Source organism: Magallana gigas, chromosome 5 (genome assembly GCF_963853765.1).
Source record: "Magallana gigas chromosome 5, xbMagGiga1.1, whole genome shotgun sequence".
In the NCBI taxonomy this organism is placed as follows: Eukaryota; Metazoa; Mollusca; class Bivalvia; order Ostreida; family Ostreidae; genus Magallana; species Magallana gigas.
The window spans coordinates 54,384,952-54,401,206 of NC_088857.1; the positions used below are offsets into that span (position 1 = coordinate 54,384,952).

General features: G+C 33.7%; 1 protein-coding gene across 1 annotated transcript; it reads right to left on the reverse strand.

Annotated features, from left to right (window-relative positions):
* Positions 1–4,663: 4,663 nt before the first annotated feature.
* On the reverse strand, positions 4,664–15,237 carry LOC109618452 (17-beta-hydroxysteroid dehydrogenase 14). The gene is made up of 9 exons (XM_066083589.1): positions 15,089–15,237; positions 14,523–14,561; positions 14,202–14,299; positions 13,877–13,943; positions 13,689–13,780; positions 11,506–11,610; positions 6,657–6,724; positions 6,157–6,253; positions 4,664–4,908 (listed from the first exon to the last, which is right to left on the reverse strand). The coding sequence occupies exons 1-9, from the start codon at positions 15,177–15,179 to the stop codon at positions 4,753–4,755; spliced, it is 813 nt and encodes a 270-aa protein (XP_065939661.1). The 5' UTR covers positions 15,180–15,237; the 3' UTR covers positions 4,664–4,752.
* Positions 15,238–16,255: the final 1,018 nt, after the last annotated feature.

Here is a 16,255-nt window from a genome sequence, read left to right on the forward strand (position 1 = left end):
TCTTCTGTTGATAAAACTTTCAATATCTTTCTAATAAGAGTCTTGACAGATGTAATTAGTTGTTTCAAATTTTCCTCACTTTCTCCTATGGCACAATTGAACTCCATATCAGAAAATTGATCCCATAGGACTATGATTTTCTTTGATGAGCTTGTTAAATTTAATAAACTCCCAAAACATTACCATAATTACCATACTATGTAAAAATATGTCAAAAAGAAAACTTAATATTACAAACAATTTTAAAATTGCCAAAACACTACAATCATATCAGTAATTTTGAATTTCATTTAAATTAATGCCCAATAGGGTCACTTCATCAAATTACTTGACAAATAAATTTAAACAACCTCTAAAAATAGTTTAACTTCTTTATTAATAATTATATTATTTATTTCCTTATAATGATAGACCTTTTGGTTTACATGAAACAGTTTTAAAATAGCCCCAAAACCATCACCCATTTTACAGATTATCAATTTCCCCTAAACACATGCTCCATCTGAACCATGGCTCAGATAATGGCTCCCTTGGGACAAATGAATTCAGCCACACTTGTCTTTGATGTTCTCATTAGCTCCTAAGAATTTATCATTGACAAACAAAAACTTTGCATTGTCAGTTGATAGAATACTTATAAAAAATAATTTTTTTTTATTAATTAAGACATAAAGACAAAAAACTGTATTTATATAGATATATTTTAGAGTGTTTTCTATTAATTAATTAATAAAATCTGTAAGGATTACCTCCCTTACTTTTCAACATTAGTGTACAATATATAGAATAAGGAAAATGAAAACTGTCATAAAATCATTAAATCTTGTCTGATCTTAAAAAAAATTGCAGGTGCACATCTTCAGATGGTGTTCAACATATGTACAAATTTTCAAACTGTTCCATGCAGTAATAAAAAATTCTATAGGGGGGACAAAGTTGCGTCTACAGACAGACGGACAAACGGACAGACGGACAGACGGACAGACGGACAGGGTGAAACCAATATACCCCCCTAAACTTCGTTTGCGGGGGTATAAAAAACAGATGTACATAAACCGACCGTTCAACTACAACAAAACAGATTTATATTAACCGACCGTTCAACTACAACAAAACAGATGTACATAAACCGACCGTTCAACTACAACAAAACAGACTTATATAAACCGACCGTTCAACTACAACAAAACAGATTTATATTAACCGACTGTTCAACTACAACAAAACAGATGTACATAAACCGACCGTTCAACTACAACAAACAGATTTATATAAACCGACCGTTCAACTACATCAAACAGATTTATATAAACCGACCGTTCAACTACAACAAAACAGATTTATATTAATCGACCGTTCAACTACAACAAAACAGATGTACATAAACCGACCGTTCAACTACAACAAACAGATTTATATAAACCGACCATTAAACTACAACAAAACAGATGTATATAAACGACCGTTCAATTACAACAAACAGATGTACATAAACCGACCGTTTAACCACAACAAACAGATTTATATAAACCGACCGTTCAACTACAACAAACAGATTTATATAAACCGACCGTTCAACTACAACAAACAGATTTAAATAAACGACCGTTCAACTACAACAAAACAGATTAACTTAAACCGACCGTTTAACTACAAAAAAACAGATTAACATAAATCGACCGTTCAACTACAACAAAACAGATTAACATAAACCGACCGTTCAACTACAACAGAATAAAATAATATTTAAACCGGGCGTTTAACTATATAATATAATAAACTACTTTATAAACCGACAGTTCAACTACGACAGAACAGATCAACATCACTCCCCCACCCCAAACAAAAAATTAAAAAATAATAAACCGATCGACTAGCTACATGGTCAATAGAACATATTTATATAAACCGACCGTTCAACTTCAACAGAATAGATCTATATAAACCGCTCAACCATAAAACGGAATGTTCTTTATATCGAACGCTTAATACAACACAATCTGTATATACCGGACGTTAAGCTACAACAAAATGTAGAACTTAACAAAATAGATCTCGAAGGAAACAAGTTAGTATAAACCCATTTTTAACTACAACATAATATAAACACATACATGTTCAAATATAAAGCAGCTAGATTGACCGGTTTTCAACTATAACAGGCAAGTCTAGTCATATATTAAAATTGCTACAAAACGTGTCAGAGGGAATACAATAGATAAAATAAAATGTGGGCTAGTTTATACAAAATATACATTGACCTACAACATTAGTACAAAAAAAAACTAGTGCGGGAAGATTTGTTGAGCAACCTTTATACTTATTTACATTAGCCTGCAGCAGTATTAAATTGTTTGTTATACAAGCCTGCAGCACCATTACGTGTTATATTTTGATACAGGATTACGTGTCCAAACTTTAATTCTGACAGATGTGTCCTTGACTGCAAAAAAACATAACGCCATTATTCACTTTCGTGTAACGTGACTGTTATGGCACATTTTTTTTCTGTTTTCTTTTTAAAAGAGAGGTCGCGTTTTTTCCACGGCATTTCTCTACCTATTAACAAAGAAGAGCTTTGAACTAAAGTAATCTTAAAGGATACAAGGGGTGACAACTGAGCAAATTATTGACCACCAGCCTCCTTTACTATATACATCTGCTATATTAAGACAATGATAAATCTACTGTGTCCGAATATGATCCTTATGAAAAGCTCAACAACGCACCGGAGGGGGGGGGGGTCATGCTGTAACACTAACGCAACTTTAAACAGATCGCGCTACCACAAATTAACACAGCAGCATAGTAGTAATCGCCTTGCTGTGTGTCACGTGACGACCAGTTGTGCAACGTAGCCGTTTCTATACTTCTTTATTAAAATATTAGGGCTCTTTAGTTTATGTTTCCACAATGTCACATTTGCATAAACGATGATACAAATACATATAATCTTTCATTAAAAATTTGCCATTACATAATTGTTATACTTTCATGTTAAATACTGAAATCTGATTGGTTAAGACGCAGTTAATAATATTTTCTATTACCCTCAGCGTTAGTAACGCACTTAGCAACGGGTAACATTAAAAAATGTTACATGCGCGAAAATTATGCGCGTACGGTTCGCTGTAGAATTCACGTTATTCCTATATAAAAGCAGTAAAAAAATTTTAAAAAATTAAGACATTCAGTATAACAAAATAAATTGTGCAAATGTTACCCTCCCAAACAGGCACTATTTATATAATAGTGCCTGTTTGGGAGGGTAACAGTTGAAATTGACACTGTTTGGGAGGGTAACAGTTGAAATTGACACTGTTACCCTCCCAAACAGGCACTATTTATATAATAGTGCCTGTTTGGGAGGGTAACAGTTGAAATTGACACCCCGAGAAAACCATTGTCAACCGACGCTTCGCGTCGGTTGACAATGGTTTTCGAGGGGTGTCAATTTCGCGTCGGTTGACAATGGTTTTCTCGGGGTGTCAATTTCAACTGTTATCCTCCCAAACAGGCACTATTTATTTTGCTATACTGAATGTATCAATTTTTAAGAAAATTTTACTGCTTTTAATAGGAATAACGTGAATTCTACAGCGAACCGTACGTGCATAATTTTCGCGCATGTAACAATTTGTAATGTTACCCGTTGCTAAGTGCGTTGCTTACGCTGAGGGTAATAGAACGGATTATGAACTGCGTCTTAACCAATCAGATTTCAGTATTTAACATGAACGTATAACAATATAATATATTCTGTTCGTGAAAGAAAATACGGGAGATAACTCTCAGTGCGTTTAACATGAAAAATTTCCGAGAGTTCTGAATGTCAACATGGTGTGCAAATATTACTTATTAGGTTAGTTACTGACTCACTACGCTACGGAAATATATTGGGTTGATCAATCTCATAGATGGCGAGGCGAAGCCGAGCCGTCTATGAGATTTATCAACCCAATATATTTCCGTAGTGAGTTAGTAACTAACCTAATAAGTGTTTTGTTTTCCCGAGGACTGTCAAGCGACATATTCATTTACAAATAGCGGTGATCTACGCAAAGCCATGTACAGGATGCCTTACATCTCGTTCAATTAAACTCATTTAAACTCTTCTAAATTATCAATACCATCTTTCAAATACGCTTTAAAAATCTTCGCTTCACCCATATTACTTACAATGTTTTGTTGCTATTCAATTTTAAACCTCTGCAGAGATTTGAGCAAATTTAGACGCTGCCTTTTTGTTTTGCTCCAGACACAACAATGTGACGTCAATATTCAAAGGGCAACTACTCTAATTTAAAAATAATTCCAAAGGGCCACTACTCCAATATTTTAATGACTTAATGAACACGATTCCTGTGTTAAATAATATGAAATATCGAGATCAGTAGGTGAGGCGGCGGCCAATGACGGCCATATTGCCTAATATTAATCCTCAAAGAACCTACATAGAGATATATGCGGCAATCACGTGTCATGTTTAATCCAATGAAAATATGACATTTCAGTCCGAGGGAAAACAATTTGATATATCTATTTTGTAAATGCCCGACATAATATGCAATGTCAACTCGTGCATGGGTCAAAGTCTAGTTGAAATACAAAATGAATGAACTGTAAATGTATAAACAAAGGTGGTACTTGAATTCCCACTAGATTAAGGTTTAAATACAATGCTTTAATATAATTGATATACAAGTATAAATACAGGCAGTTATATATTTATTATTTTATATTGCACGACAGCTATTTGAGGGCGGTGAGGCGCATGTTTTTGACCCCGTAGCTGAGCTCGGCGCCCCCCGACAAGTTGATATCTATCCCGGTACAGAACGTGGCGTCCGTCGCTAGGAACAGGCAGAGTAATCCGGACTCCTCAATGGTCCCGAACCGACCGTTCAACTACAACAAACAGATTTGTATAAACCGACCGTTCAACTACAACAAAACAAATTTATATAAACCGACTGTTCAACTTCAACAAAACAGATTTGTATATACCTAGTCGACCGTTCAACTACAACAAAATTAATCTACATGCCGACCGATTAACTACAAACGGTACAGATTCATATATCTGACCGTTTTACTGGCCGCCGCTTATGGAACGCCAAATTAACATATATTCAAATATTTGTACCTATCTTCAAATAATTGTACCTATCTTCAATTCAATTGTACCTATCTTCAATTCTATTAATTGAAGATAGGTACAATTATTTGAAGATAGGTACAAATATTTGAATATATGTTAATTTGGCGTTCCATAGCCGCTAAGTTTGTCACTGACTGACTGCGCTTTAGTCATAATACCGAGCGCAGCGAGAGGCGGGCGAAGCCCGCCTCGCGAAGCGAGGATTAATGGTAACACGTATATATAAGAAAATCAGTGAAAAATGAAAGTTGAATCAGGGGTACTAAGGCCAAAAAAAATTTCTTCCAGCCCTGGGCGCCGCCATATTGGCAGCCATTTTGTTTTTGTAAAGTTAGTTCGATCATTGATTGACTGGTACTCAATGTTTATTGCCCCTAAACTCGATTAAATAAGTTCCAGTATTTCAATAGAAGGTAATTTGAATTAAAGGAATTTAAAAAGGAAATCAGATAAGTTTCCATAGTGCTTCAATTAAGAAACACGACTTTTTCTATGTATGTCTTATCAAATTATCAGATGGAAAATAAAAACATTAACGTCAAGGAACTAATCTTTTAGATACTGAATAAAGTATTCAAATTTATTACAGCGGCATTCATATGAATTAAATTGATGAACAATGAAAGAAGAAATAAAAAAAATTGGAATCATGTAACTCTCTTCGGCTATTTCCGTAGACAAAACTTGAACGATTTACGTCTGAGATATGACGTCATAATGTAGACTGAGCACGCGGCGTTTAGTTTAACTTTGAGTAGGCAACCATGCAGGCGGATCCTACTGTGTACGTTTTGAATAGATTTTATCACACAAAAATCAAACTGCATTGTGTTAAATCTGAGCTCGGTCCAACGGTCACACCGTTTACATATTAGATAATTTCATAATAATACATTTTAAGACTTACTAAGGAAACTGGTTTCGGTTTCAGCCTGAATTAGACGAAAGCACATCCGATGTAACCGTGTTTTACTATAATTAATCCGTGTACTCACCTGGCAGTCCGCTCCGCTCTTTTTGGCGGATTCCGGGTCACTGTACTGTTTGGTTTCTTCTTCCCACATTGGCGTCCATACATTTCCTGGGGAAAATCTTAAAACAGGAAAAACATGTACTCCTGGCGTCTTGGTTAGAGCCGTGGTACAAGTTGTTTATTATCAATTACACCCCGCGCGTCCAGACGTATGTTTAGGTGATTTTCTATCCTAATTACTTTAGAAACCGGATACAGGCACCGGGTAAATCAGCTTCATAACTTAAATAGAATTTCATTAACTTATGATATCTTTCATACATTACTGGATATTTTGTTAGAATATGTATACAGTTACCTTAGTACTGAGAGTTCTGACTTTACCAAAACACTTTGGTAATTACTATAAACATTCATGACTTTGTATTTGGGTAATCAGTACCGATTACTTAAAACTAACGCAGTGCGTAATTTATGGACACCAAGCAGTAAACCCGCGAGCTACCTTAAGTAATTACTCACGCATTCACTCTAACGTTGTGCTTTGCCTCATCTATTGCAAGGGCTTTTGTAAAGGCTGTAATTCCACCCTACCATAGAAAAAAGATATAGCTTTATTAGAATTAAACAATTTTCTTTGTTATTCATAACACCCCTGCGAATGTGTTCGGAATGTTTTCTTTATCGTTGCTAAGTATGTAATAAATCCAGAGGTGCTCGAATGAAAGTTCACGAGACTTCACCGAGATTTGTTCAGTTCCTGTGAAATTTCGAGCGGAAGTATAAGTGTTCGGATAATATTCTCAAAATACGTAAGAACTTACGGAAGCCCGTAAGTGTCACATGATATATATAAAGAAAACTACATATATATATAAAGAAAATCGTATATTTATATATATAAAGAAAATGATATATATATATAATGAATACGATATATATATAAAGAAAACTGAATATATATAAAAAAAATCGTGTGTATATATATATATATATATATATATATATATATATATATATATATATATATATATATATATATATATATATATATATATATAACCACTGATATATATATATATATATATATAACCACTGATATATATATAAAGAAAATCGCGATATATAAGCAAGAGTGATATCTATATAAAGCCAAAAAATTCCACTACGTGACCTTCACCGATTGCAGCCTAATGCTGCATATAATTAACAAACTCCGCCTACAGAGGAGAGAGGCCACAAATGCAATTATCGCTCCATGGTCAGCCGATCAAAAGAGAGGTAAAGAATTTATTTGTACTATAGACAATGTGTTAAAAGAAATTGCATGTAACGAAAATTACGGAAGCCCGTAAGTGCCACATGATATATATAAAGAAAACTACATATATATATAAAGAAAATCGTATATTTATATATATAAAGAAAATGATATATATATATAATGAATACGATATATATATAAATAAAACTGAATATATATAAAGAAAATCGTGTATATATATATATAACCACTGATATATATATAAAGAAAATCGCGATATATAAGCAAGAGTGATATTTATATAAAGCCAAAAAATTCCACTACGTGACCTTCACCGATTGCAGCCTAATGCTGCATATAATTTTAAACAAACTCCGCCTACAGAGGAGAGAGGCCACAAATGCAATTATCGCTCCATGGTCAGCCGATCAAAAGAGAGGTAAAGAATTTATTTGTACTATAGACAATGTGTTAAAAGAAATTGCATGTAACTCTATTGTAACGAAAATATGTTTTACTGTTTAATATTTATATCATTATAACCATCGCCTTAAAATTGTTTATAAACTGTTTAAATTACTAATAGATTGATAGGAGTGTCTGGCTACCCAAAGCACAAAAGTTTATTCCAACAAAAATTGTGGATGCCTGCGTGGAATAAGTGGAGGGGTCATAAAGTTACGGGTATTTTGGAAAATTCAACCTATTTTAAAAATTTGCTACAGAAAAATAGGTTATGAACACACCCAGTCCCCCCCCCCCCCCCCCATAATTTTCTCTACCGCCTCCCTCTTTGGAAGTTCTTGGTTAAGATGGGTCTAAATATTTTGAGCGAAATAAATCTGAAGGGATTTATTCACATTACAGATGATTAATTAATTCTGATCGAGTGAAATATTGAATGCCTTTCATGCTTTGCACCAGTCCCGCCCAGTTTGTAAAACATTACCTGGTATTGAATAATTGTTTTTTAAAGTAAACGTGATTTTATTAATCACAGTATTATCTTTTTTACAGATGACAGCCGAATTATGGATATACGTTTTGCTCTCTTATCAGTGCATAGATATTATACATGCAAAAATTTATATAGATTTATAAGTTAGAGGACATTTTACAAAATGTGGAAAACTGTAAAACGAAATTAAAGTGACACCTCTAGCTGACATACTAGTATTCGATGAACTTATATAATTAAAGGAGGTTTTTGAGTTTAAAACCAAATTATTTGAAAAAAAGGATGTATAATTGCTTATGTTTTTGATGTTATTCTGCAAGATGTTTAAGATTCTTCAAATCATTTTGAATTTTCCAAAATACCCGTAACCTTATGACCCCTCCACTTATTCCACGTAGGTATGCACAATTTTTGTTGGAATAAACTTTTGTGCTTTGGGTAGCCAGACACTCCTATCAATCTATTAGTAATTTAAACAGTTTATAAACAATTTTAAGGCGATGGTTATAATGATATAAATATTAAACAGTAAAACATATTTTCGTTACAATAGAGTTACATGCAATTTCTTTTAACACATTGTCTATAGTACAAATAAATTCTTTACCTCTCTTTTGATCGGCTGACCATGGAGCGATAATTGCATGTGTGGCCTCTCTCCTCTGTAGGCGGAGTTTGTTAATTATATGCAGCATTAGGCTGCAATCGGTGAAGGTCACGTAGTGGAATTTTTTGGCTTTATATAAATATCACTCTTGCTTATATATCGCGATTTTCTTTATATATATATCAGTGGTTATCTATATATATACACGATTTTCTTTATATATATTCAGTTTTCTTTATATATATATCGTATTCATTATATATATATATCATTTTCTTTATATATATAAATATACGATTTTCTTTATATATATATGTAGTTTTCTTTATATATATCATGTGGCACTTACGGGCTTCCGTAGAAAATATGTTTTACTGTTTAATATTTATATCCTTATAACCATCGCCTTAAAATTGTTTATAAACTGTTTAAAATACTAATAGATTGATAGGAGTGTCTGGCTACCCAAAGCACAAAAGTTTATTCCAACAAAAATTGTGCATGCCTACGTGGAATAAGTGGAGGGGTCATAAAGTTACGGGTATTTTGGAAAATTCAACCTATTTTAAAAATTTGCTACAGAAAAATAGGTTATGGACACACCCAGTCCCCCCCCCCATAATTTTCTCTACCGCCTCCCTCTTTGGAAGTTCTTGGTTAAGATGGGTCTAAATATTTTGAGCGAAATAAATCTGAAGGGATTTATTCACATTAACAGATGATTAATTAATTCTGACCGAGTGAAATATTGAATGCCTTTCATGCTTTGCACCAGTCCCGCCCAGTTTGTAAAACATTACCTGGTATTGAATAATTGTTTTTTAAAGTAAACGTGATTTTATTAATCACAGTATTATCTTTTTTACAGATGACAGCCGAATTATGGATATACGTTTTGCTCTCTTATCAGTGCATAGATATTATACCTGCAAAAATTTATATAGATTTATAAGTTAGAGGACATTTTACAAAATGTGGAAAACTGTAAAACGAAATTAAAATGACACCTCTAGCTGACATACTAGTATTCGATGAACTTATATAATTAAAGGAGGTTTTTGAGTTTAAAACCAAATTATTTGAAAAAAAGGATGTGTAATCGCTTATGTTTTTGATGTTATTCTGCAAGATGTTTAAGATTCTTCAAATCATTTTGAATTTTCCAAAATACCCGTAACCTTATGACCCCTCCACTTATTCCACGTAGGCATGCACAATTTTTGTTGGAATAAACTTTTGTGCTTTGGGTAGCCAGACACTCCTATCAATCTATTAGTAATTTAAACAGTTTATAAACAATTTTAAGGCGATGGTTATAAGGATATAAATATTAAACAGTAAAACATATTTTCGTTACAATAGAGTTACATGCAATTTCTTTTAACACATTGTCTATAGTACAAATAAATTCTTTACCTCTCTTTTGATCGGCTGACCATGGAGCGATAATTGCATTTGTGGCCTCTCTCCTCTGTAGGCGGAGTTTGTTAATTATATGCAGCATTAGGCTGCAATCGGTGAAGGTCACGTAGTGGAATTTTTTGGCTTTATATAGATATCACTCTTGCTTATATATCGCGATTTTCTTTATATATATATCAGTGGTTATATATATATATATATATATATATATATATATATATATATATATATATATATATATATATATACACGATTTTCTTTATATATATTCAGTTTTCTTTATATATATATCGTATTCATTATATATATATATATATATATATCATTTTCTTTATATATATAAATATACGATTTTCTTTATATATATATGTAGTTTTCTTTATATATATCATGTGGCACTTACGGGCTTCCGTAAGAACTGGTCAATTTTCATATCATATCCTACTTTGATTTATGTTAAAACATCAAAATCTTTTAAGATGTATGTCTTATTTCACAATCTAGCGGTAATTTAAATTTAACGATTATATTCAGAACAGAGTTATCGTTCGTGTTCAACCACGTGTAGAGTGGTTGAAAATATAAACATTGGGTTGCTAAATAAAATCATAGCCATGTTTGATGCTTGTGGTGTGCAATACTATGTTTTTTAAAAAAATAATGGGTGAATGTTTTGCATAAAAATTCAGTATATCGAGCCATTTTCAAGGAACATTCTGCATAAAATAGTGTAGTCTCTTTCACTATTGATGTTATTACTAGGTCAGGCGCGGATCGAAAATTAATTCCTATGGGGGATCTCTACTACGCATGTTAATTGTTGCAACAGCAGATAAAAAACTATTTTTGTATTGTCACATTTATTTCTAGAACACTTTTTATCCACCAATTAATGAAAATAAAGTTTAAAATCAATATACGTCTAGAATTCATATTTGACAACAAGTACCTAGATTCTATAAAATAGACTATAAACACGAGGCAGGATTTTTACTGCGAAACTGAAAGGGTCAAATAAAACCACGTGGTCTAAAATTTAAATGACAATAACATTCGCAGGGGTGATAAGGGCTTCAACAAACGTACATGTATGTATGTCGTCACCGAGGTGACGCGTTACCTTGGTAGCCACGTACGTGACGGCCCCCGGTTGCCCGATCTGGGCCACTAGACTGGTGTCGTTAATGATGTTCCCTTCTGTTTTTCTCAAGTGAGGCAACGCATACTGAATAATAAGAACAACCTGCATATTCGCTTTTGTGTTTCATTTAACACACAATTTCTCACACAACGATACATGACAAATTCATTGTCTTTGAAAGGACATATCAGGAACTAAACACAAACGAAAAATCACGCGTCACGCTGAAACACAACACGCCCATGTACTAACACAAATTCAATCAGCAATCAGACGCACTATCACAACTATGCTTAGCATACATGTACGTCACCGTCATGCCAAATGCCTTTTTAGCATTAACTTCACATAATTCGTGTCGCGCTGTCACAAGCTACATTATTATACTTTCATGTTATATACTGAAACCTGATTGGTTTAGACGCAGTTGATAATCCGTTCTATTACCCTCAGCATAAGCAACACACTTAGCAAAGGTTAACACAACGAAATTGTTACATGCGCGTAAATTATGCGCGTACGGTTCGCCACAGAATTCACGTCATTCCTATATAAAAGCATTAAAGTTTTCTTTTGAAATAAAGACATTCAGTATAATAAAATAAATTGTACCTGTTTGTGAGGGTAAGAGTTGAAATTGACACCCCTCGAAATTTATTGTCAACCTCCGCTTCGCTTTCTTCAACTCTTACCCTCCCAAACAGGCACTATTTATATAATGTCACGACGTCATGTTGCATGTCACATGACGGTGTGTTGTACGACGAAGTCTTTAACACGCAAACACGTGCGATTGTCATTTTGTCAGTTGTGAAATTAGTGCTACGAGGTGTTTTTATTTCATTTTATTTTTTGGCAAAACTAATTTGCATAAGCTAATTAAAAAAAAACATTTTACACAAATCAAACGTTTGGCTAGCGAAGATGCAAAAATCCCCGGCTCTTAGATCACTAATCCTTTATCAAAGTACTGAAGAACTGACGGGAGTTGACTTTGTCGATGTTTATTTATTTTAAAATCAATGATATGTTATTTTGCATGACAAGTACATGTAGTTTCTAATTTGAATTACGCACATTTTTATAATATGAATTTTTGGACCTTTTCGACAAGAATGTCGAGAAACCCTCATATGAATCATGTTGAATAATATTTAAAAATAAAATCAATTCAATCAAACTATGTATCAGTAATAGAAATATTTCTCGAAAATTGTATGGATCCAAGCAATATTGAACTCAATCAATATAGTCTCGTTCAACCGAACGCTCGGTTGACACCGTAAATCTCCGACAAGGATTTACGGAGACAGCCGAGCGTCGAGTTGAACGAGACTATATTGAACTCTGGCGTAGGAATACATACGACTACAAAAAATATTTAAATTGTTCGTACCATTTAAAATCTGACTATTTTCAAGGTATTTATGAATAAGTTTCCTTGAAAACAATGCTTTTATTAGCATACATTACATCGAATTTATCAATTATTTTCAAGAACTAAGTCTTGTCAGCAGCAATGATTTGTGCTGAGGTCCAAACACTGTTTCACTTTCGGTTTGTCTGAGTAACTGCATAGGAGAGTTGATTAAAATCAACTCCCAAAAATGTAATGCTTGAAACTATGGACGTTTTACAAAAAGGTCTATATAATAGAACAATATACAATGTATTTACATTTTCCAGTGTCTTTGCCTGTGATAACACTACGTATCGATTTTATACTATATAACCCATAACTTCAAATGACGCAAAATTGAGGCGCCAGCGGGGTTTGCTTATTATTATTTAAAAATTTAAATGGTTTAAAATTATATAAATATAAGTAATAAGGAATCATTCTTTGAATATTATGAGATGATAATTACGGTCGGAGCGTGATCAAATCTATCATAAAGCTCTTCGGGCTTTATTGGATTTGGTCACGCCCCGAGCAAAATTATCACCTTATATTTTCTCAAAGAATGATTCCTTATTCCTTAAATAATGCAAGAAATGCGCCACGCAACATGTAACTTTTCTGACAAATAATCATGTCAACTGATATTATTATAATATAATCAAATGCTGAGATCAAATGATCTTGCTTGATTAAAAAATCATGTTCTTCCTGTTGTTCTTAGATTACCCATGATATTTGATTCCACGTCCAACATACTTACCTTGGCAAAGAGGAAGTAACTGACGAGGTTTATATCAAGAAGTCGCCGGAAGTCGTCTGCTGTGATGTCATCGATCGCTGTTTTAGGGGGGTCTTAAAAAGGACAAGAAACTTGGTAATCACCAGCAGTTTTTCTACTATCATATGCACACATCAAACACCTTTGTAAAAACAACCATTGTAACTTACGTTGCCCGGCGTTATTTATCAAACAATCTATCCTTCCATACTTTTCCACTGTCTTGTCAATTACATTCTGTGAGTATACAAAAGTACATTACAATTATATACATTGTAAACGTCTCGACGGAGTCTAATAATATTTGATATTGATATCAAATTTCAAATATCCCCGCCAGTCAAACAACAAAAATCATCTTACAGCGTGTTCGAACCAACGAAATTATGAGACAGCTATCGTGAATTGGACTTTTTTCCTGAATAGTGTTTGATTTTTGGATATTATATTAAGATATTTTGCATTTGTTTTCTATCGTATTATTCCCACATTAACCTTGATTTGTTCTTCTTTAGTGACGTCACACTGAATGAACGTGGCTACCCCGGGCCCCACAGCGTTCACCTCGCTTTCTAGGGCGCGCCCTGCCGCCTCTGAAGTGATACAAAAATACACCTTGTAATCAATTTTTATCACAAATACATGCACAAAGGCGAACCGAGACAAAGTCGAATATTAACAGAGGTATCACATATTAAAACGTGGAATTAAATTAGGCGATCATTTGTTATCCACTTCATAAAGCATATCCAATTAACGTATTTTCTTTGCTTTTCTTCAAAACAATTTTGTGTTATCAAATAGGATATAAATTACCTCCTCTAGCACAGAATACTACTTTGGATCCATGCTTCACTACAAAGAAATAACACAGCAATTTATTTAGACAGCATTAATTGGCGGACCTATAGCTACCTATAATGAAACTAGAATTCTTAAATTCATGTATGTAGATATGTGATCAATTCGTTTTGGTCTGTTTTGGTTGAATTGAACAATCTTTTTTCTCTCTCTACATCATCAATGCCATTAATGAACTCTCTACATATAAATAAATAAATAAATAAATAAATAAATAAATAAATAAATATAGACTTTGAATCCGCTCCTGTGATTTGCATTTTTGTAAACAACCCGTCCATTTACAGTTGCGTTATATAGAAAGTATTATTCTAATGTAAAATTTGGTTCCCTTTCACGTTTACACATTATCAGCATATACACAGAACAGCTGAATTTTAACGGGGTCAGGAAGTTGACCCCATTCCGTGTAATCAGCTGATAACGGATAGAAAAACTACTACGTACGCGCATTCTACGTATATCTGTTTACGAATGACTGCGCAGCATGCATGGCCTACATACACCTGTCTGCTACGTACCGAACACCTGTACACACCCCTTCCCGATGCCCGTGCTACCTCCGGTGACGATTGTGACTTTGTCTCGATACCTCACGCCTGCATCAGCCATGGTTTGTTTATGATAGCAGGTCACATGTGATCGGTCAGGTGACTTTTAATAATAGTCACGAGTCGGTAATTATTATAAGCACATGAGATGCCGTTGTACTATTTTTAATGCATATTTTCTGACAATCATAAAGAAATATTTGATATCAATAATTTTAAATTCTTGATATCAGAAAATAAAACCCTACATAGAATTACATGTACTATGAACTTAAAGAATGCTCCCCATGATGCAACTTTTGTTAACTTATAAAAATTGTGTTTCAGCATTTTTTTTTCGTCTAATTTTTTTTTTCAAATGTATTAAATTACAATTAATCTATCTATTTAAAATTTAAAAAAATTCCATGGATTTCGAAATGAGGATTTTGGTTCTGGTTTGCAGATTACCCATTTTAATTAAAGCTAGTACTCTCAGAGTTAAGTTTGGGAGAGTGGCAGCGAATGTCTGTCTGTTTGTTCGTTTCGCTCATTAATTGTCCTTGACAATGCAGTGTAAGTCCAATCTTGACAGGACGGGAAGCTGCTAGTCATCTCACAACGTGGGAGAATTATATATACTACCCGTGTCCGTTGCTCCTCTAAAATATGGACCCTTTGTGATAAACATTGACCTTTCTTCCAATTACATGTACCATTCTAAAAGTGTCAGAATTAGACCACGTATTTTCAGTATGAAAGGAATAAATCAACTGTATTCAAAATGCATTTTCTAAGAAAATGCAGTATAATAATTGAATCATGCAACTCAAGCATCTAGGATCACAAGGCCATCTAGCTGTAACTTAAATCAAGGTCAAGGACATTCTGTCTAATTTCCAGAGAAAAATGACCATTGTTTGTTCTCTTATAAGAGTCGATCTTTTTGTCTCAATGACCTTGTATTCGGGATGCACGGTATCTGGAGGTCATTCCCAGCTTCGGAGTTCTGTCCTTGGGGGAGAGACCAAACGTACGGAACTTGAATTGGACTCCAGGTGTATGCATGGTCTTGGTGAAGTGGGGTGAAGAAGTGCATTTCAGTACCCTTTACATGCGCGGATCCAGAAATTTTTTCCAGGGGGGGTCCGAAGGATA

What these genes read in the sequence shown, in the direction of transcription:
- LOC109618452 (XM_066083589.1), bottom strand. Translation starts at nt 15,179, where the DNA reads ATGGCTGATGCAGGCGTGAGGTATCGAGACAAAGTCACAATCGTCACC. An exon ending in TCACGTACGTGGCTACCAAG is followed by an intron (nt 6,725 to 11,505) that starts GTAACGCGTCAC and finishes TTTCTATGGTAG; the next exon opens with GGTGGAATTACAGCCTTTAC. An exon ending in CACAACGTTAGAGTGAATGC is followed by an intron (nt 6,254 to 6,656) that starts GTGAGTAATTAC and finishes TCCTGTTTTAAG; the next exon opens with ATTTTCCCCAGGAAATGTAT.